This window comes from Phaethon aethereus, assembly GCF_964289735.1.
Source record: "Phaethon aethereus genome assembly, chromosome: 3".
In the NCBI taxonomy this organism is placed as follows: Eukaryota; Metazoa; Chordata; class Aves; order Phaethontiformes; family Phaethontidae; genus Phaethon; species Phaethon aethereus.
Window position 1 is genome coordinate 89,327,770 of NC_138576.1, and position 22,083 is coordinate 89,349,852.

Genomic DNA, 22,083 nt, shown 5'->3' on the forward strand with positions numbered 1-22,083 from the left:
GAGGAACAGAGGATATGTTCTAACCTCTCTTCTCTTTACGTATCCTGTGTGGGAGTTCAGTGCCAAGCATAGACAGAAAGCAGCAGGCACCTGTACCTTTATAAGGGGATGCACCTCTCTTCTATATGAAAAAGAGCTTCTCTATACCTGCGTCAATCCACTTCTATACTGAGGTGCTTGCAGCCTGTGCTGGGTTGACCTTGGGCAGCTGCCAGACACCCACCCAGCCACCCTCTGCCTTCCTCAGCAGCACAAGGGGAGAAAATACAATGAAAAAGCTCATGGGTCAAGTCAAAACTAGGGAGATCACAAAGCTAATGTATCTTTTAGCTAGATTCAGTTCTGATACCCTTTTCCAGAAAGCAAACATTTCTGTCATGAGGGCAAGAGAGCAAATGACAAAAATGGTTGTAGACTGCAGCCTGAGGGATTCCCAAAATACTGGTATTGTAGGAAACTAGGTATGGATTTGTTACGTCAGTGGAAACAATGCGCAGTGGTTTAGTGCTCGTCAGAGCTGCTCAACATACTTTTAACACCAGGTGAGCTTAAAGAAGAAAATAAATCTGTTGTTAGAGAGAAGAGTTATGTTTTTATCATTATGTTGAGAATACAGAAGAGACAGCCATGTTCTGGCTGTCACTCAAATTTTACCTGTGGTGTCTCTGTGGAGGCCATGCGGCTATCTCACAAAATTCTGCCTCCTGACAGTTGGTTTGCCAGCTGGAGTTTGGGGCCGTATTTAGCCACAGGAACCAAAAGGTCAACTCCATATCACTTTGCTTCCTATATTCTGTCTTTTGGAGTCAAACTATGACATTGGTAAATGGACTAACTAGTTCACTCTTTATTTACCCTGGTTTCCTTGCCAGGGAGCTTCTTTTTTGAGATGGACCCCTTCCTCTATTTATACTTTTCTCTTCAGAATTTATTTCCCTTACCACAAGAATGCAATTTCTGGCTTTAGACGAGATACAACTGTGATAACCTGTGGTTCTTCTTTCCCCATTCTTTGAGATTGAGATGTAAAAAGCAAATGCAGCAAGTTGCTCCTTCCCCTTCGCTGAGATTGTCTTCCTTTCCGAACTGTCACACTAAATTATTTACCATGAGGCATTCACTGTGCACTTATGTTAGCCATCTCTGTTCCTGGTTCTCAGCTTTTCATACATTATGGCTAACTTAGTGAACATGAGAACACTTAGGTTTCCTGGGATGCAGGAACCTGGATGAAGTGACTCAGCCTCATCTCAGGGCAAACTGCGGTCCAGGTTCACCTTGCCCCTTCCACTGACACCATGGTGTCCAGGAAGGGCTCAGGCTCATTGTCCAGAAGGAGCTGTAGCACATTCTGAGCAGGTTCCACACCTGGACAGCTGGGTGATGACGCAGCTGAGACACACCATTATCACCTGACTTGATGTAGCTGCAGAGCCATAGCAAGGCCACATTAGTAATAGAAATGACAGATTCTACATTTAGAGTGGGTTTTTTTCAGAATAACTTCTGCTTTTTCAAAGTACCTTTCCTGTCTGCCCCTTTATCAGTTTTGGTGCTTCTGCTGTCACCATTCTCAAATTGGAAATAAATCGGTTGCAGCAGCTCAATTAATGTTTCTCTTTCTTTTCTTATGTTTCTTTTTGCAGATGGTGCAGTAGCTGAAATTGAGAAAAAGATTGTAGAAGCTTTTGAGGTGTTTGACCATGAATGCAATAAAACTGTGGATGTCAGGTTTGTAAATACCTTCACACAGAAATATTACAGGATATAGTGTAGCGATAAATAACTCACTAAACCTTCCCCTGCTTTATCAGAAAATGTAATTGAAACAGTCCTTTTGGCCCTGATTGGACAATTATGTCTTTGCTTGTTGTCGTGGTTTAACCCCAGCCAGCAACCAAGCACCACTCAGCCACTCACTCACTCCCCCGCCGGTGGGATGAGGGAGAGAATCGGAAGGGTAAAAATGAGAAAACTCATGGTTTGAGATACAGACAGTTTAATAGGTAAAGCAAGAGCTGCACACACAAGCAAAGCAAAACAAGGAATTCATTCACTACTCCCTATTGGCAGGCAGGTGTTCAGCAGGGCTCCATCACGCCTAACGGTTACTTGGGAGGGCAGATGCCATCACTCCAAACATCCTTCCCTTCCTTTCTCTTCCCCCCAGCTTTATATGCCGAACATGACATCATATGATATGGAATATCTCTTTGGCCACTTTGGGTCAGCTGTCCTGGCTGTGTCCCCTCCCAGTGTCCCGCACACCCCCTGCCTTCTCAGTGGCAGGCCAGCATGAGAAGCGGAACAATCCTTGACTACTTAGCAAAAACTACAAACATCAGTATGTTATCAACATTATTTTCATCCCAAATCCAAACCACAGCACTATACCAGTTATCAGGAAGAAAATTAATTCTATCCCAGCTGAAACCAGCATACTTGTTTAATAGACATTTTGCATTGTTCAGTGATTGAAGACTGAAACTGGCTTGAGAGAAGGATGCAGGGCTATGATCTTATTTGGATCACGGGGACGTGGTGGGATGGCTCCTATGACTGGAGCATTGGAATGGAAGGATACAGGCTCTTTAGGAAGGCCAGGCAGGGGACATTGAGGAGGGGGTGTCGCGCTCTATGTCAGTGACCAGCTGGAGTGCATGGAGCTCTGCCTGGGGATAGATGAGGAGCCGACCAAGAGTTTTATCAGTCAGGATTAAAGGGAGGACAGAGACAAGTGACATTATAGTGGGGGTCTGCTACAGGCTACCCCATCAGGAAGACTGAGCAGATGAGGCTTTCCATAGACAGATAGGAGCAGCTTCATGTTCACAAGCCCTGGTCCTCATGGGGGACTTCAGCCACCCTTATATCTGTTGGAGGGACAACACAACAGGGCATAAGCAATCTGGGAGGTTCCTGGAATGCATTGATGATAACTTCCTTCTCCAAGTGGTAGAGGAGCCAATGAGGAGAGTTGCTATGCTGGACATGGTACCTCACCAACAAGGAAGGGCTGGTGGGCAGTGTGAAGCTCAAGGGCAGCCTTGGATGCAGTGATCATGAAATGGTAGAGTTCAAGATCCTTAGGGCAGCAAGGAGGGCACACAGAAGGCTTACTACCCTGGACTTCAGGAGAGCAGACTTTGGCCTCTTCAGGGATCTGCATGGTAGAGTACCATGGGATAAAGTCCTGGAGGGAAGAGGGGCCCAAGAAAGCTGGCTAATACTCAAGGATCACCTCCTCCAAGCTCAGGAGCGATGCATCCCAACAAAGAGGAAGTTAGGCAGAAACTCTAGGAGGCCTGCATGGATGAACAAGGAGCTCCTGGACAAACTCAAAACCAAAAAGGAAGCCTACAGAGGGTGGAAACAAGGACAGGTGGCCTGGGAGGAATACAGAGAAATTCTCCAAGCCACCAGGGATCAGGTTATGAAAGCTGAAGCCCTGATAAAATTAAATTTGGCCAGGGACGTCAAGGGCAACAAGGGCTTCTATAGGTACGTTGGTGATAAAAGGAAGACTAGGGAGAATGTGGGCCCTCTCTGGAAGGAAACGGGAGACCTGCATACCCAGGATATAGAGAAGACTGAGGTACTCAATGAATTTTTTGCCTCAGTCTTCACTGGCCAGTGCTCAAGCCACAATATCCCAAGTCACAGAAGGCAAAGGCAGGGACTGGGGGAATGAAGAACCGCACACTGTAGGATAAGATCAGATTTGAGACCATCTAGGGAACCTGAAGGTGTGCAAGTCCATGGGACCTGATAAGATGCATCTGTGGGTCCTGAGGGAACTGGCAGACGAAGTTGCTAAGCCACTATCCGTCATGTTTGAGAAGTCGTGGCAGTCCAGTGAAGTTCCCACTGACTGGAAAAGGGGAAACATAACCCCCATTTTTAAAAAGGGAAAAAAGGAAGACCTGTAGAACTACAGGGCAGTCAGTCTCACCTCTGTGCCTGACAGGATCATGGAGCAGATCCTGGAAAGTATGCTTAGGCTCATGGAAAATAAAGAGGTGATTGGTGACAGCCAACATGGCTTCACTAAGGGCAAATGATGCCTGACATTTGGTGGCCTTCTATGATGGGATTACAGCATTGGTGAATAAGGGAAGAGCGACTAACATCATCTACCTGGACTTGTGCAAAGCATTTGACACTGTCCTGCATGACATCCTGCTTTCTAAATAGGAGAGACATGGATTTGACAGGTGGATCACTTGGTGAATAAGGAATTGGCTGGATGGTCACACTCAAAGAGTTCCAACAGCTTGATGTCCAAGTGGAGACCAGTGACAAGTGGTATTCCTCAGGGTTTGGTATTGGGAACAGCACTGTTTAACATCTTTATTGGTGACATGGACAGTGGGATCAAGTGCACCCTCAACAAGTTTGCTGATGACACCAAGCTGAGTGGTGCGGTCAACACGCTGGAGGGAAGGGTTGCCATCCAGAGGGACCTTGACAGGCTTTGAGACGTGGGCCTGTGCAAACATATGAAGTCCAACAAGGCCAAGTGCAAGGTCCTGCGAATGGATTGAGAGCAGTCCTGAGGAGAAGGACTTGCGGGTGTTGGTTGATGAGAAGCTCAACATAAGTCAGCAATGTACGGTTGCAGCCCAGAAGACCAACCACATCCTGGGCTGCTTCAAAAGAAGCATGGCCAGCAGGTCGAGGGAGGTGATTTTGCCCCTCTACTCTGCTCTGGTGAGACCCCACCTGGAGTACTGTGTCCAGCTCTGGGGCCCCCAGCGTAAGAAGGACATGGGCCTCTTGGAGTGAGTCCAGAGTGAGTTGTGAGGCAGGTTGCCTAGAGAAGTTATGGATGCCCCCTCCCTGAAAGTGTTCAAGACCAGGTTGGATGGGGCTTTGAGCAACCTGGTCTAGCGGAAGGTGTCCCTGCCCATGGCAGGAGGGTTGGAACTAGGTGATCTTTAAGGTCCCTTCCAACCCAAACCATTCTGTGATTCTCTAAATATTTTGCCTCTCTCTTGTCTTTGTTTTATAATGTAGAAAAGATGTTTGGAACATTTAAAGATGTTTTCCAATTTGGCTTTGTGAGGAATGTGAAGGACCTTTAAAAGCCATCTAGTCCAACCCCCCTGCAATGAGCAGGGACATCTTCAACTAGATCAGGTTGCTCAGAGCCCCGTCCAACCTGACCTTGAATGTTTCCAGGGATAGAACATCTACCACCTCTCTGGGCAACTCGTTCCAGTGTTTCACCACCCTCATTATGAAAAGTTTCTTCCTTTTCTCTAGTCTAAATATACTTAAATATACTTATCTCTGGTCTCTTTTAGTCTAAAACTGTTACCCCTGTCTTATTATAACAGACCTGCTAAAAAGTCTGTCCCCATCTTTCTTATAAGCCCCCTTTAGGTACTGGAAGGCTGCAGTAAGGTCTCCCCGGAGCCTTCTCTTCTCCAGGCTGAACAACCCCAACTCTCTCAGCCTGTCCTCATAGGAGAGCTGTTCCATCCCTCTGATCATTTTTGTGGCTTTCCTCTGGACCTGCTCCAACAGGTCCATGTCTTTCCTGTGCGGAGGGCTCCAGAGCTGGACACAGGACTCCAGGTGGGGTCTCACCAGAGTGGAGCAGAGAGGCAGAATTCTCTTCCTCGATGTGTTGGTTTTGTAACTCTTTTTTTAATAGTTTTAATTTTTTTAATTTTAAACTTTATGTGATGGTTTTAGCAATGCATGCTTACTAGCGCCTCTAAATTTAAGAAATTATGGGTACTTCATAGAAGTGACATGATTTTTCAATTACAGGGAAATTTCAGGGTATGTCTCCAAATTCGGTACAGTTGCTGTTCCCTCACCCATAGGGCTCTTTGGGAAGAGTGCTCACTTAAGCCTCTTGGCCCATCCCCAGGGAGGTGCCTGATGCCCAGGGCTAGGACTGCCCTGGTGCCCTGGCTGCCCTGCTCCCGGCTCAGCGGTGGGACAGACCCTGGCTGCCCTGCCCTGCCCTGGCACCTGTCATTGGGAGCCCCTGCCACTACCACCCCCCAGCCCTGGGGACCCCCTAGCCCTCACTGCACCGTGACACACCAGTTGCTTATTTGTTTGTCATTTACATCTGCAGTCCTGGCTAAACAGCTGTAGAATTTGCTATGCTCCTCACTCTATTGTATAATGGATATAGAGCTTGAGAAAATGTTAGAACAATGAAATGATACAAATTTTTAAAAAAATTATTAATTCAGACAGTAAGTCATAACATGTAAGAAGGGACATTCAAAAGTCTATTTGACATAGTAAATGCACAATTTCACATTAATGTTTATCATGGTACGGTTACTGACAATGAACAACAATTTATTGCCTAATTATTCCTAGGTTTCATATTGCAGGGCTGTATCCCAGTAATGGGATTATTAATGGCTGAGTATCTTATATCAGAAGGTGGCAGTACAGCACAATTCTTAACCACTGTTGTAGACATATGAATGTTAGTGCCTGAAATATCAGATTCCTGTGAAGAATATGGAAAATTACCCTGGCTTGAGAGGCCAGCATCGGTATTGCACGACTCCTAATGCAAATACAAGTTAGTAAGAAATGAAGCATGCGGAAGATGGTATTGTTTCATGCTGCTTACAACACACCCTGAGTCAAGGGCTTTCATGATTTTGCAAATCTTGTCATTGAAAGTGATATATGTAGGGTGAAAACTATGGCCCAAAATTGTATTGCGTTTGTGTTACAAAATCTGCATGAACAGAAACTCATTTTAACCATCATTTCTTTATGCTAGAAACTACACAGCAGAAGCTGCAGCTGCTGAACTAAGTGAGAGGAAGCGACTAGGAGGGAGGAAAATACAGTTTCCTATCTGGGTCCTTTGAACTCCATGTTATTACCAAATGTGACATGACTTTTTTGACCACAGACCCTTCAAACAACATCCTCATGCTGGCACACGCACAGATTGTCGGAAACAGCAGCCAGCAACGCCAGATTTTGCAAACTCTTTCAGGGCCTGGCTTACCTTAGTCACATCACAGTTTTGCTGAGTGTGAGGTGAGGCAGGAGATGATGGCAACCTTCCCATCTCTGTCAGTCTGTAAGAGTAGAAATAGTGTGGGACAGCAGGGAGGCATGATTTGGGTTGGGAGTTTCTCTGGGGGTGGCAGAGAATATTTACAAGTATGTTTTAGCTGGAAAAGACAAGGGAGTGGCAGGAGTGAGAGCATCAGATACAGTATATCCGTATTAGAAATAGGATGCATGGCCAAGGATTATAAAAATAGGACTAAATGTCTGACCTCACTGAGGCCAGTGGCCAAACTTCCATTCACGTCCATGGGGGCGCAAGGTTTCATTGAGTCATCTGAGCAGATGGCTTCATTTCGTAACAACTGTATGTGTGGGATTGGGTTTTGTAACTATTTTGTGCAGCCAGCCTTTTCCTCTCCTTTCTCTATTGTAGTGCTTCTCACATGTTTTCAATCAGAATGGGAGCTCCTCGGGATCTGTCTGAGGAGGCCAAAGACTGACCTGTCTAATTATGTGTGCTTGGTGTGCCACATTTGAGGCTTTACTATTGTAGGACAATTCTACAAAGGTCATTGCTTCTCGTATCTACCATTGTTATTAGGCTATCTAATTTTTCCACCAAATGTACTGGTGAAGATGAAGAAACGACAGAGGTTTGAGTCATGGGAACCACCAGCACTGTGGATACTTATTAAAATGTGATTGATTTTCTGTGGTGTAGAATTGGACTGAAAATCACAAGCAATATTGATGCTTCTGTTATTTTGTTTTCAATCATATTGCAAGTCTCATTAGTACACTTTTTTACAGTTTTACAGTAGTTTTGTTTCTAGTCTGTGATGTTGTTAATCTTAAACTTTTTTGAGGCATTGCCAATTTGGTCAGAATTTTATTTAGAGCCTCAGAACAACTGCACCAGGTTCAGCAGTAAATGCAAGCTATGAATATAATTTGCAGCATAAACAGGGTGGTGATAAGCAACTGTGTTGGTCTGTTTGACTCTTTCAGAGCACAGCAGGGGCATAGAGGGGCTTTTATAACCTTTTGTAATAGTTTTTTACTGCAGTTAGAATTTGTATCTTTATAACATTTAATGTAAAGATATATTTTATTTGTTACCTTTCATCTCAGTAGGTTTCCAAGTGTTTTATTAACTATATAAATGTGGACTTTACTGTAATTAAGCTTAACAATTTGAGGACAGCAGTTGAAAAGTAACCTGCACACAGTACACTGCAACACAATGGTAAAGAAGAATTTTGGGGGAAAGTCACAAGAACAAGTATACTCTTCCAGTCCTGTATGCAAGCTCTGAATTGGTATCTGGTTTCTCCACAAACATTCTTGTATTGCAGATTTACTGACAAAGATCTTCCTTCCTTCCTTCCTTCCTTCCTTCCTTCCTTCCTTCCTTCCTTCCTTCCTTCCTTCCTTCCTTCCTTCCTTCCTTCCTTCCTTCCTTCCTTCCTTCCTTCCTTCCTTCCTTCCTTCCTTCCTTCCTTCCTTCCTTCCTTCCTTCCTTCCTTCCTTCCTTCCTTCCTTCCTTCCTTCCTTCCTTCCTTCCTTCCTTCCTTCCTTCCTTCCTTCCTTCCTTCCTTTTTCTTTCGCTCTCTCGCTCTTTCTCTTTCTCTCTCGCTCTTTCTCTCTCGTTCTTTCTCTTGCTCTTGCTCTCTCGCTCTTTCTCTCGCTCTTGCTCTTTCTCTCTTGCTCTTTCTCTCTCGCTCTCTTTCTCTCTCTTTCTCTTTCTCTCTCGCTCTTTCTTTCTCGCTCTTTCTTTCTCTCTTTCTCTCTCTCTTTCTTCCTTTCTTCCTTTCTTCCTTTCTTCCTTTCTTCCTTTCTTCCTTTCTTCCTTTCCTCCTTCCTTCCTTCCTTCCTTCCTTTGCTTCGCTTCGCTTTCTCTTCTCTTTCTTTTTCTTTTCTTTTTCTTTTTCTTTTTCTTTTTCTTTTTCTTTTTCTTTTTCTTTTTCTTTTTCTTTTTCTTTTTCTTTTTCTTTTTCTTTTTCTTTTTCTTTTTCTTTTTCTTTTTCTTTTTCTTTTTCTTTTTCTTTTTCTTTTTTCTTTTTCTTTTTCTCTTTTTCCTTTTTCTTTTTCTCTTTTTTTCTTTTTCTTTTTCTTTTTCTTTTTCTTTTTCTTTTTCTTTTTCTTTTTCTTTTTCTTTTTCTTTTTCTTTTTCTTTTTCTTTTTCTTTTTCTTTTTCTTTTTCTTTTTCTTTTTCTTTTTCTTTTTCTTTCAGAGAGATTGGTTCCATTGTCAGGTCACTAGGTTGCTTCCCAACTGAGGCAGAACTACATGAACTGCTTGCAAAGGTAAATGGTTAGATCTTTTGTATTTTTTTTCTATCTTAAACTTGTACAACTTTGGATCTTCTGCCTTGCTGTGTGGGAAACTTAATCTCTTTTCCCAGAGGTTGGAAGTGTCATGGAAGTGATGCAGGCAGGCAGGCTGTCTCTCAGGTTGCCCTGAAGCAAGCCTTTAGGCTGATGAAGTAATGTTGATGGGTTAAAATGAGGAGTCTTTGACTCTTACCCCAGAAGGTCACTGTGACACTGTGCCAAGGTGAAGGGTGAAGGGATGTTTATAGAAAATGGAGGAAAAATTGTTTTTGGCTGATGAAAAAGAATGTCCTAAACCTCAGTCAGATTAGGATATCCAAACACTAACCATATTAGTCTTCTGGACAAGGCAGGGGCACACACTGGATGATGAGGTAATAAAAATTAGTTCTTGAGCAGGTATTAAAATTATACATCAAATTCCAAAAATACACTATTTTTTTCACTGGGTCCTGTTATTGCTATCTTATAGCCAGACCTCACAACGTTCTGTCCTTCCTGAGGTCTCTCCCAGTCTTGAGATTTCTGAGTTATAGATCAGTAATCTTTTCTTATTTGGTTACTTAAGCCTGTAAGTCAGAATTCAGACATGAAACCTCGCAAGACCTAGCAGTCCTCCCGTTCTCCCAGTGATATGCAGGGGTAAGGAACTTCAGTCCAATTTCTCCCCAGTTTTTTCCTACACTAATTTTTGTCTCCTTACCTTGTGCTTGCAATAGAAAAGATGGTGTACTGGTATCTTGGCAGGGTATGGTTAATAAATGGGACAAAGAAGTGGGAAAAAGACTTCACATTCTTTTTGCAAGATAGGCTTCCTTAAGGAATGGAAAATGCTGGGACTGAGAGGTGAGGGAAGGATTTTTCTCTTTTTCATGTATACGTCAGGATACTGGGAATTGATCTCTCTCTTCTTCCTGTCCCCAACAAAAATTTGGATGGTTGCAGTAGTAGTCTCGCCTCAGTAGGCTTGTCTGGTCTCTTGTAGATCAGAATTTAGTGTGAGAAATCTTGTGCTAAGTCTTGTGAAAATAAAGCAGCTGTTTCAGATGAGGAAATGCAAAGAACCATCACAGGAGAAAGAACTTTTAACATGATACTGCAATCTGTCTGCTCTGTACTCTCAGTGCCAGATTGTCCCAGCTTCCACTGACAAACAAGACAAAATGGAAGGAGAAATTACAGTGGTTAATATAGATGGTGTTTTTAGTGGTCCACAGAGATTTTTGTTTGCAGCAAATTAACAGTACAACTCCCTCAAGATACAGAATTGAGAAAAGGAAGGGGATGATTTGACCCTCCCCCCTGAGTTCAGGGGAACCAGGAGAGATTAAGGCCTGCCTACCCATCCCAAAGAGATTGGACTTCCTATCTTTTTTTCAATGTTCAGCATTACTGAAAATTGAGGTAAGTAATACATAACAAAATACAATGCAATGCAGCTATGAGGTGGAAGATACAACAGTATAACATGTATGCAATTGTTGATTGTAAGGATGTTAAATTAAAGTACAAATATTGCAAGACGAAAGAATACATTCAACAGTAATGGTTAACCTTAAAGAATACTGAACTGGAAGTTAAATTTCAAAAAGGTTTCATGGTGCCTGTAAATGAAACCTTAGTGTAGATTTAGTACCAGAAGAACACTGTCTTCTTGTAGAACCCTTAATATATTGTGTTAATCACAAATATATCTTAACTGATGTAAGATACCATTATCATTGACTATGGTAATACCATTTTACCTTAATCTAGATAAAGTAAAAATTGTCTCTGTTGACCACTTTGTAACCAAGCTATTTCTCCAGTATTTTTGCCCATTGTAAGCTCTGATTAATTTCTGTTTCTTACTACTTGTGTCTCTCAATCATCTTATCTTCATATTAGCCTTATTATAGCTAAACTAGCATATGTTGCCCTCAAACTATTCATATCTGCCAAATCAGCATTCATTTAATTGTTTTATCTCTAAAAATTATCATATACTGTTTCCTATATTGCCTTATGCTAAATGCTGTACTTAATATCATATCTTTAGGCCTACTTACAAAGTTGAGATTAAATGATAAGTCTAGAGATGGTGAAAGCTAATCCAAAGATTACTACAATGCCTGGTGTTTGAAATCGCAGGTTCAGTGCACTGCTCTGCCACAGATGTCCTGGATAACTCTGGAAGACGGTTTTGTTTTTTTGTGACTCAAGTTCCTAAATGTTACGTGGTCGATAAAAGTATGGCTATGAGAGTAAAGATATGAAACATAATAGGTGCTACAATACAGTTGTTATGGGAGCTGTGGATGTAGCCATAGGAAAGAAATAGAGCAAAACTCACTGAGTTTGAACAAGCAAATACTGTTACTGTCACAGCCACTGTGAAAAGAGGAGGAATTACAGAAAAAGGAAAATATCAATGGGAAATGAGGTATAGAACAGGAGTGAGCATGAGGATACATACACCTGCAAATCTGAATACGTACTGACTTAGATGACGTTGATATATTCAATTTATTCACATATCTATCCAATGTTAGAGATAGGATTAATTTTAACAGTTCAAGATATTGCTGGGCCTGTAGAGCCACTGAAGTGGAAGATGGTCAGAAGAAGCTGAGGCTGCTTATGACCTCCCAGGACTAGGTCCATAGTCAGGAAGGACACATTTCTTCCACAGACTGCTTTCTGAAGGCAAAATACAAATAGCCCACTAACAAAAAGAGGCCAATCTGGATGATATTTGTCAGCAAGAGCTGACACTTTCACAGGTATTTGTTGAGTACTGAAGTGGTCATTGCTGGTGAGTTCTTCTGGTATGAAAATTAGGATGACCTTCAACTGTTTAGATGAACAGATCTAATGTTTTTTGGCTCTTAAACATGGTTTGTATAACTTACCATCTTTGTGGATGTTTTGGGTCCTTGCTTTTGGTTGTTCTGCTTCATATAAGACACATCTATCTATTACCAATAAATAGTTACCATATTTCTTTTTCTGTCTCTGTGGACTTCTGACCTAATACTAGTTGAAGCACAGATGTTCCCTAAAACATCTGTGTACTTATCCATCTCAATATTTGTAATGCATGGAACAGTTCAGTGTATTTACTGTTATATCACTGGGAAGAAGTTAAGTTTTGCCAGGTATTTTGTTACATCTTTTCAATCAATCAAGCAGTAAACCAAATGATTCTGTAGTGGTAAAAGGTACCATCTGATTTAGCATGAAGCATGCAACAGCTTCATTTCCTTGCTAAAGATCCCTTCCTCTAGCCTCACCAAACAGAAGGGAAAAAGTGCTTTTTCAAGCCAATTTCCACTCTAAAGCAGCAAGGGGTGCTGGCTGCCTGCTTTTAGCAACCGAAACCCTTCAAGAGCACTGCAAAAGAGCATGCAGCAGCAGTTGCAGCTCTCAATTTAAGCAATTTCAGACATCACCACCAGCTCTGACGCAGCTCCCAAGAGGAAGATTTCTTACTTCATCTTTTCCTCAGTTAGGAGATTTCAGATCAGTGCCTGTTGGAGTCTTCTTTCAATCTGAGCTGTGTCTGTGGAGAGCCTAGCAAGGTGTCGCTGCCACCATATGAGACCACAAGGCATGCATCCAGTTTCAGCACAGACAGGAACAGGCTAGCTCTATTAAGAGGGCTCCTTTTGGGAGTAAAACTTGAAATTTTCAGAGAAGGGATGCACCAGGATGATAGGGATCAGTTTTTACCACATTGCCCATCTCCTGTGGAAGTATAGGAATGCAGTGGGAATGCTGTTGGGAGTCCCTGATGTTTCAGGACTAAACTGTTAACTTATTTGGGAGGCAGAGGGAATCTATTCTTTGTGTAGCATTTTATGGGCTGCCTTATGGCTGTTTTAGACTGCCCTGACTCAGTCAGCCTGCCTCTCTGGTCCTTCCCCTGACAACTCTCTGGCTATGAAACTTGTGGAGGCAACAAATTCCATCCTTGAGGTGTACTAGACTGGGGCTATGTCCAAACTAGCACATTAAATATGCCCAGAAACATCCTTGGGTGTTGAAGCCAGCTGGCACAGAGCAGCTCATGACTACCCTGGTAAATGTTTTATGCGGAGTGGCTGCACGAAGCAGCCTTCTGGAGAACAGTCCCTAAGGTCCTAGCCAGGCCTGGCGACTGCTGGGGGGAACGTTAGGTGGCACAAGCCAAAATCATGCCAGGGAACGTGCTAATGGTTTGCTGTTACGGGTCGTCACGTTACACTGCTTGGGGATGTTGCAGGTCCTGATAGACTTTGCTATTATGAACGCAGTCTGAATGTTTAAACCTCCTCTGAGTTATTGTGGAAGATAGGATCAGTTACCAGGCATCCAGTTCCTTTGCATGAATGGTTTCTAAGCACAAGAGGGCAATATTGAGTTGCTGAAAGCATCTATAATAGCAGGCCTGTGTTTTGCCTGGGAGATTATTTCTTCCTCTAATTTCTCTCTATTTGATCACAAGCATTTCACTCAGATGTTATGGTGCCATGTGATATTAAAAACCTGATAAAAATATTCAAAGTCTAACTCTGTAATTTTAATGCAGCAACCACCCCAATTTTCTGCTTTTCGTATTAGTTTGCTAATGAGTCATATAACCTGCCATACTTAAGTTTTATTTTTAGGTAGAAGAAGAAGAACCGACCGGATACATTCATCTGGAAAAATTTCTTCCAATGATGACAAAAGTACTACTTGACAGAAGGTAATGGAAAGTGGATTTTCTATGTCTGTAGTTTATTCCAGATTGACAGGGCTGATTCTGAATAAATATATCTACAGTCATTTTACAGAACTGGAAGGAGTACAGATTTTTTTGTTATTTAAACTCAGTTTACATTAGCTTGATAGATTTTGTTTCAAAATTACTTCATCTACATAAAATTAAGTTGTACAGATGATATAAATAATAACAGCTTATAATCATGAATTGTGATAATGTGTAGCTTTTGTATTTGTAATGTGAATCAGAAGTAACTTGCTATTCAACATGTTTTGTGCATCTCTGAAATATTTTATATGCAAACTAAGGTCATAACCATTACTTTCTCTGAACATATGAGTTACAGATATTGAGAAGCACAGTCTGTTACAGTGTATTTTTAATAAGTTATATAAATTGGCTTCATATTGATGTCTCAAAGTGACTGCCAGGTAACAGTTGACTGTAGACAACTAGCACTCTAAAAGACTGCTGATCTAAAAGTCTAGAACAAAACCACGGTTCATTATTTAAAGGTACATTGAAATCTTTGCATGTACACAGGAACTTTTTATATTTTGCACTGAAAGCAAGTTTACGTACAGGAAATTTCTCTTTCTTTTTAAAGATGGTAGCCAAGGGTTTTGGGAGACTCAGTCTTGTCCAATACTGAGAAGGTATTTTGCTCACAGAGGGCCTTTGGTAGAAGGGTGTTCTACACATGAAATAAATAGCTATAGGGTTTCCCAAAACTGTCTCACAGCATCCAGAGGCAGTGGGGTCCATCTTGGGGCCGTGTTTTAGAGTCTTTGTGCCCATGCCTGGACACGGACCAGCCAGCAGTGTTTGGGTCCCGGTGTGCTGGCACAGGTGCATTGTCTTCCCGTGTTCCTGCACCTTTGCCTTCTCTGGCATTGTGGCACATTTCTGGCTCCGCACCGATGTTCACACTTTTACAAAATGATACCTTGCTGCTCTGGGCTCTCTTTTCTTCCTCCACACCCCCTCCACACAAACATACACACACACACAAAAAACCCAAACCCCACACACTCTCCCCAGGCTAGTGCAGGCTTGTCAAGACCCACTTTATCTTTTGGAGCACTATGTCCATAGTTCACTTATCCAAGGGCACATGAGATTTGGATCACAAAAAACAAGGCCTCTTCTTAGCATATTTGATTTTTAGATAGTAAAAGAGCGAGGCGGGTCTGGACGTAACAATCAAGCAGTTAGAACCTCCCTGGCTTCAATGTGTCCTCTTGGGGGTTGGTGAGAGTCTGCTGGGATGTGGAGGGTCTCCATTGCATGCAGGGTTTCCTTTCCAGCTCTGAAATCAGGCACACATATGCATGCACGCACGTGCCCAGTTTTCCCGTCTCTCTGAAATTGTTAGTGACAGACCTTTTCTTTTATAGCTACCAGCCTCCTTTGCTCATCATCAGCTCATTAGACTGTCTTAAGTCCCAGTAGGTGATCTGTTGCCTAGCTACCAGTGTACCTGGACAAAACTTTGCATTCTTGGTTTGGCCATCTCCTGTTCGGTGCATTGGCTACGTGGAATGATTCAGCTATTATTGATTCCTACTAACCCACTGAGCCAGCCCAGACATGCAGAAACCATTCATCTGGCTCCTTAGCAGAAGCAAAATGAAACAGGAATCCAATGAAAGACATAAGAGGTAAAGATACGGACAGTTCCAAAAAGTCAATCTCGAATTAAATGTTTGATGACCAACTTGGTAAATTCTCATAGAAAATAAGTTTTCCCTTTCCTTTAGTACTCATATTTTATTCTTTCAGAATAGTACAGCAGCCTGGCAAACAGTGACTTAACTTTTCTGATTCAATGGTTTCAGCTACCGGCCTATTCCAGAAGATGTTCTTCTACATGCATTTGAGGTCTGTAACTAAATATTCTAGTACCTAATTGCTGGAAAGAAGTTGCTGTTTCTTGATTCAATACGGTTAAAACCACAAGTTTTATTCTTTTTCTTTAAAGGCTTTGGATGAGAATAAATGTGGATATATTACTAAGGAGGATCTGGTAAAATATTTGACTGCAGAAGGTAACATGATTATTGTAATATCAGTGTTTAAGTAAATAAACATTACATGTGTATATGGCACCTTGAGGTCTTCATCCTGCATGCCAAAACTTGCAAGAGTAGATACATTGTCTTCAAACAGTACTGTTGGCTTGATGAGTGGCTGCAGACTAGAACATTTCACTGGTGAATAATGCAGGGAAAAGCATTTATCTGCTTGCTTGCAGACATTAAAAGATAGAGATTATTATTATTAAGAGTCATAATTCAATCTTGTGTGGATATTTTACGATTCTGTGCACATCTCTGTGCTTCCTAAGGATATGCGTCTTTTTCTGTCCTGTAAAATTTTAGTTTAGATTTCCAGATGTTTCAGGTAATTTCAGTGCTCATTCATTCCTACATTATCTTGACCTTATTTCTAGTGCCATACACAAAGAATGAGATTCAAAGACTTCAGATTTAAGTTGTCTATCATGTAATCTTCAATATCCCTTGAAGAGCCTGCTTTTCTTGCATGGCTGACTCGTGCCTGCCTGCCTCAAGTACAAAATGATGTGCAGGCTTTACGCAAGACCTATCCTCAGATGGGGACCTTGTTCTGAAAGAGGGATGCAGCAGGCCATCATCAGCTTTGAAGCTCCTAAAAGAGAAAAACAAGAAGCCTTTTGTGATGTAAATACAAGTGAAAGGATTGCCAAATGAGAGATAATAATTCTAACATACACATTAGAAAAACTAATTCTGACAAAAATGGTTGTTTTGAAATCCCTGTGGCAGAGGGGAGCAGGCTGTTTTGGAGTCTGTGAACTAAAAGGAGATCAGAAGACACAGACCCTCTGTCTCTTTTCCCTCAGACCAGCTCACTTGGTGTGCAGAACTTCTATTGGCAAATGTGAAGGAATCGGATCCTTAGTATTGCTTCTTTTCTCCTGTGTGTGAGGACCAAAAGGAGATCCTTGCAAGGGAAAAGCAGTGTCATTTGCCAGCCCTGGAAAGTATACTTGTCAAGACAAAATGTTATTCTCTGCTCTCTTTCAGGTGAGCCCTTTACTCAGGAAGAAATGGAGGACATGCTCTCCACTGCTCTAGATCCAGAAACAAATACTGTTCGCTACAGAGACTACATTTCAAAGATGGTAGTAGATGAAACTTGAGATCTTCCCCTTCAGTGTTTGAGATACCTCTTGGTAACAGCAGTGTAGCTTAGCAGTTAATTGAAATACGTATTTTAAATTGTAACAAAGCTCAGCTTGTGACCTTGTGCTTATAATTAAAATAAAATCTGTGTAACTATATTTCCTTGGGTTCTGTATATGTATTGAAATACATTCACACCTGGAAAAAGAGCTCATGACAGAAATACTGTGTAAAGTCTGGAAAAGAAATCATGGAATTTGGTTTGAAAAATAACAGGAAAAATAATGTTAATGGAGTCAAGAAATGACTTCACAATTGCTTCTGAAAAACTAATGGAAAATGAGACCTGTGAAAGTGAGTAATAAGTAGGTAAGTGAGTACCTTAAGATGGCTAAAATTGTGAAGGTGTTCTACTGCCTTCACAGTAGGCAGATAAAGATAAAACTTTTATATTTAAATATAATCCCTCTTTGTCTTTAACTAATAAGGCACCAGGTAGGTTACTCCTTTTGAAATAATATAATAGATCAAATAAACTTTCTACAATTTCTAGTTTTTGTCAAATATTTGTGTTTACCATAGGCAATTAAACTGGAGCAGTTAGTTCCATTTTATGTTTCTTATCCACTGGCACATGGTATTTTGCTTCCATTTTAAACATGCAGGTAACATTCAAACCATTGTCATAGTCAAATTTACAAGCAAAGTAATCCTTGAGAACATTTCTGTTACTATAGGCAACAAACTGTTCCCCTTTCATGACCAGTTTGAAAGTCAGGACCTTAAACTGTTCAAAACTTGGGATCATAGGACTGGAATTTGATTTTCATAGACTGATGAAACACCATTTTTTGGAAAGATGTTAGTGTAGAATACGTGTCTCAACTATTCTCGCTAGAAGACCACCACAGACCTCACTGCTCTTCTCATTTCTAGCTTAATAATTTTCTTGACTATTGCTGTACTGTTGTCCTTTAACTTGAGTTCAAGTTCTTTCCCCTCGAATTCTTGCCTTGTACATCATCTTCTAACAAGCGACCAGCAGTTAGCCTCAACTGGTGAGGTCTCAGCTTGTAGGAGAAGATTCTAGGGCACCATCTTGCACTTTGTGCGTCCACACCTTCCACCCCATTTCTGTTTTCCTACTCTCTGTCAAGTTTGGTTTCCTCCTGTACAGTGTCCTACCACTCCTCTGTCTTTACTGCATATCCCAGCTCTGTGTCATCAACAGACTTCATCAGACTTCAGCTGATGAAATCTGGGGAAGACTGACACACTGAGGCCCTGAATGCCTTACCTTACTCTGCCCTTCTAGTGGCAGAGCTGAAAATAGAGCACAGGGCTCCTCATGTCAGGTCTTTTGCTCTACCCATTTATTTCACTTGAGCTGGAAGCCCAGAGGAGCCGTTTTCATACATAGCTGCGAGGGATCTGCTGTGCTTCACAAAGGAAAGATTAGCATGGTCTAAATGTGGTGATGGAAGCAATCTGAAGAGAGACCATTTTTTAATTCTCTTTTTATTTCTCTAACTCAAGTTGTCTTTCACTGATATTTTCTTAAATGGTAAGGCAACGAAGATTTAATGCAGGTAAAAAACGTTTGCCTAGTTCTGAGCAGGGATTCCACCCATGAACTGCTGTTGCACTGGTCCTTAGACCCTGCACTCTTGTTGACACACACACTGTGTGTTTCATTTCTTTGTCAGTAAGAACGAAAAGCAAAGGTAATCATTAGTGTTATAATGTGTGAAGATACAGATTTTTGAAAATTAAAGCGAGAACAACAAAGGCCCATTAAGAAAAAATATTTTTTATTATCCTTGTTTAGTCTCTCTTTGGAAGCTGAAGTTATTTTCCCTAGATTAATCCTTCTTCCATTCGATATACAGTGTGTTGTACTGGATCTCTAACGCAGCTGGCGTGAATACAAGTTTCATTTGTATCCTGCAGTCTGGGAGCCACTGTCAGCCTCATCTTGGATGTCAGCAGGAAGATGCTCATTTCAGGAAATCATTTCATAGCTCGCAGTGCTCCAGAGAGAGCACAATTTGTTTCTAGTGGTGCTACCCCAGAGGCTGCCTCAGCTACTGCTGTGTCAAATCGGGACGTCCATGTACAACACAGTCACAATTCATAGTGCAGACAGGATCTTAACATACATACTTTGATGCGGTATAGAATTTTTTATCCAACAGTCCTCAAATGCAAGGGAAGCGGGTATTCTGGCAGGTAAAAAGTGGGATTTTGTCTGAATTTCTCACACAGCAACTCTTCCAGCCCCATCTTCTAATACTCGTAAATAGGACAGATGTAAGCAACTTTCAGTCTTCACTTCGGGCATAAGCAACCCAACTCCATTGCCTGGAGAGTTTCCAAACCGGGGGTGAAGGAATTGTCAAGACCCAATCTCAGACTCTGGAGGTTCCTAAAAGCTGAGTGCTCCCAGCCAGCTAGGATCACGTAGCAGTGATCTGACCAGCTTGTGAAGGAGCTGCCCCATGGGTTGCCCCAGAAGCAGCTGAGCAATGCTGCACATGACTGTTCCCTTGCCCTTGTCTTTCATGACTTGCCAGGCCATGCCTTGCCCACACAGCTCCCCATGGAGGTGTGCTGCATGAGGGGACTCTTCGAAGCTCCCTGGGTCAGGCTGAGTGCTCTGCATCTCTCTGCTCCCTGGGGACGAGCAGGGTCCCATACCCTAGGGGAAGGGGAAAGAGAGAAGACTTAGGGAACCATTTTGCTATAACTAAAAAACCCTCTGTTTCTAAATTTGAAGGGAAAAATGCATTACTTTGTCCTCATCTTTGAGGTGGACAAATTGAACTGCTGCGTGGCCTTGAGCTGTCTCTTGCTACATGCCTCTCCTTGCTGGCCTCTTGTTTTGCCTCTTCCCTCAAGATCAGGAACCACGATAAGGGAGCAGATCACAGCGGGAAGCCTCTGGCGAGGAACCAGCCTAGCACCTGGACTAGAGCCACACAGGAAAGCAGAGCCAAGGCTTTAGAGAAACTGGGGAAGTCAGAGGGTTTTTGACCTAGTTGAAGGAGGGAGAGGGAAGGGAACTCACTACCCAGACGTAACAAAGTAAACAAAAGGAAAAGAAAAAGAAGAAATCAAAGAAGCAAATCCTGGAAACCATCTGCAAGTGCAACTGAATCAGCAGGCTGTTTACATCACTGCTGCAAGTTGTAGGCTGGACAAGACTTCACTTGTTTAAAACTTTAAGTAGGTTCAACTGTGTCAGGGCATACCTGGTGTATAGTGGAGACCTTCTCCTCAGTCTTATTGATACTGTGGAGAAGTTCTTCCAGCTGCTGAACTCGTGTTTGGGAGTCCTGTTGCTCATATTCCAGGTAGTACATTGCTTTTCTAGGTTTCCCTCATCAGTTTTGGAGTTGCTTCTCCAAAACACTTTTGTGTCTGCTAGTGACAGTCCCATATATAGTCACACCTGAAGGCTTCAACGTTTTCCCATTGCAATGCATGTCAACATGGTATTTACAATTCTTTCAGATCCTCCACTGACTGTAGACAGGAACAGCAGTTTCGGGACTTCCTCCACCAAAACGCTAAAGGGCCAGTGTCAGACCTGGGACTCCAGGAAAGGAACTGGGCTGTTGACCTGTGTACCTCCACACACGTTTCCACAGAGGTAAGAGCCTGCAAAATGTTCAGGCTTTTACCTCTGTTCAGGCAACAAGAATTTGCAAAATTTTTCCTTTTTTATCTTGTTTCAGTCTATCTTTTCTCTTGGTTCTCTTATACCTTGTTTCATTAATCCAGTTGCATGATAACCTGTGAGGGTTGAAAGTGCAAGAGAGTTTTGCTCTGCTCCACACTGCTGATGCCCTGCTGCTTGCTCTGACAGCTGCCCATATCAGGGTGTCATTTATCACACGTTTATCACACACTTTATCACATCACACAGACTTGCTGCCACTGAAATCAGCACTGGCAAAACTCTCATCGCAGGTAACGGGAAGAACCTAGGCCTTCGGTTTCAGGGGGGAAGGTGGTGGGGGATGCTGGAGTTCAGCTAAGGCTGGGATGGGAAGCTAAGATTTTTTAAGTCCTGTAATATACTGTTATCATTGTGTAAAAGGGGGAGCGTAGTCTCGACACTAAGGCACCAGGTTGGCAGTCAGGTTTGATTCTAGACTTTGTAAGAGGTATTTGGTAAGTCATATAATCTCTCTCTAGCTGAACTTTCCATCTATAAAGTCAGACTAATTACAAGGAATAGGAGACAGGGAGTATCTGTCTTGCCTACCCAGACTGTCGACTTTTTGTATCACTAACTGATGTTTGCACAGTGTCTGGTATTATGATGTTCTGATCAAAATCAGTGCCTACAGACCTCCCTGTCACATCATTAATAAAGTTCTCAGCCCTCAAGTCTTCTGTTCCAGACTGTACATTCAGGTCGCAACTTCTAAACAGGTCAGTCTACAGCAAGTATGCTTGTTTTTCATTGAACACAACTCTGTTTCATAGTGTCTCATGCCATGATAGGTTTGATTGTAAAACTAACTATTGAAACATCTGGTCTTATTGTTGGAGGGTTTTTTTGGGCAGGTCAGTACTAGGCATTGGGGACTATGCTGATTTAAAAGCTAAATAAAGATGTAGGTTGAAACAAAGCAGATTCTCCTGTTTAACCCATTTTGAATCCCTGGGGCTACTATTTGGCTTAGTATTGTTCTGAAAGCCAAGAAAATGTTGTTCATTATGCTCAAAAGACTGAGCACAGCACTTATGTCCTGAGGCTCAAATCCTGAAGTCCTTATTCAGACAGAGCTCCCATTGACTTCAAAGAGCTTCAGAAATAGTGATGTACTGGCTCACAAGG

The 22,083-nt window shown here is 42.2% G+C and overlaps 1 protein-coding gene across 1 annotated transcript; it reads left to right on the plus strand.

The window, feature by feature from the left end:
- Window positions 1-676: 676 nt before the first annotated feature.
- Window positions 677-17,261, plus strand: DRC8 (dynein regulatory complex subunit 8; the record flags this gene model as incomplete). Its single annotated transcript, XM_081998569.1, has 7 exons — window positions 677-710; window positions 1,647-1,731; window positions 9,242-9,314; window positions 13,970-14,049; window positions 15,906-15,948; window positions 16,049-16,115; window positions 17,136-17,261. 7 exons carry the CDS (start codon window positions 677-679, stop codon window positions 17,249-17,251), a joined length of 498 nt encoding a protein of 165 aa, XP_081854695.1. The 3' UTR covers window positions 17,252-17,261.
- Window positions 17,262-22,083: the final 4,822 nt, after the last annotated feature.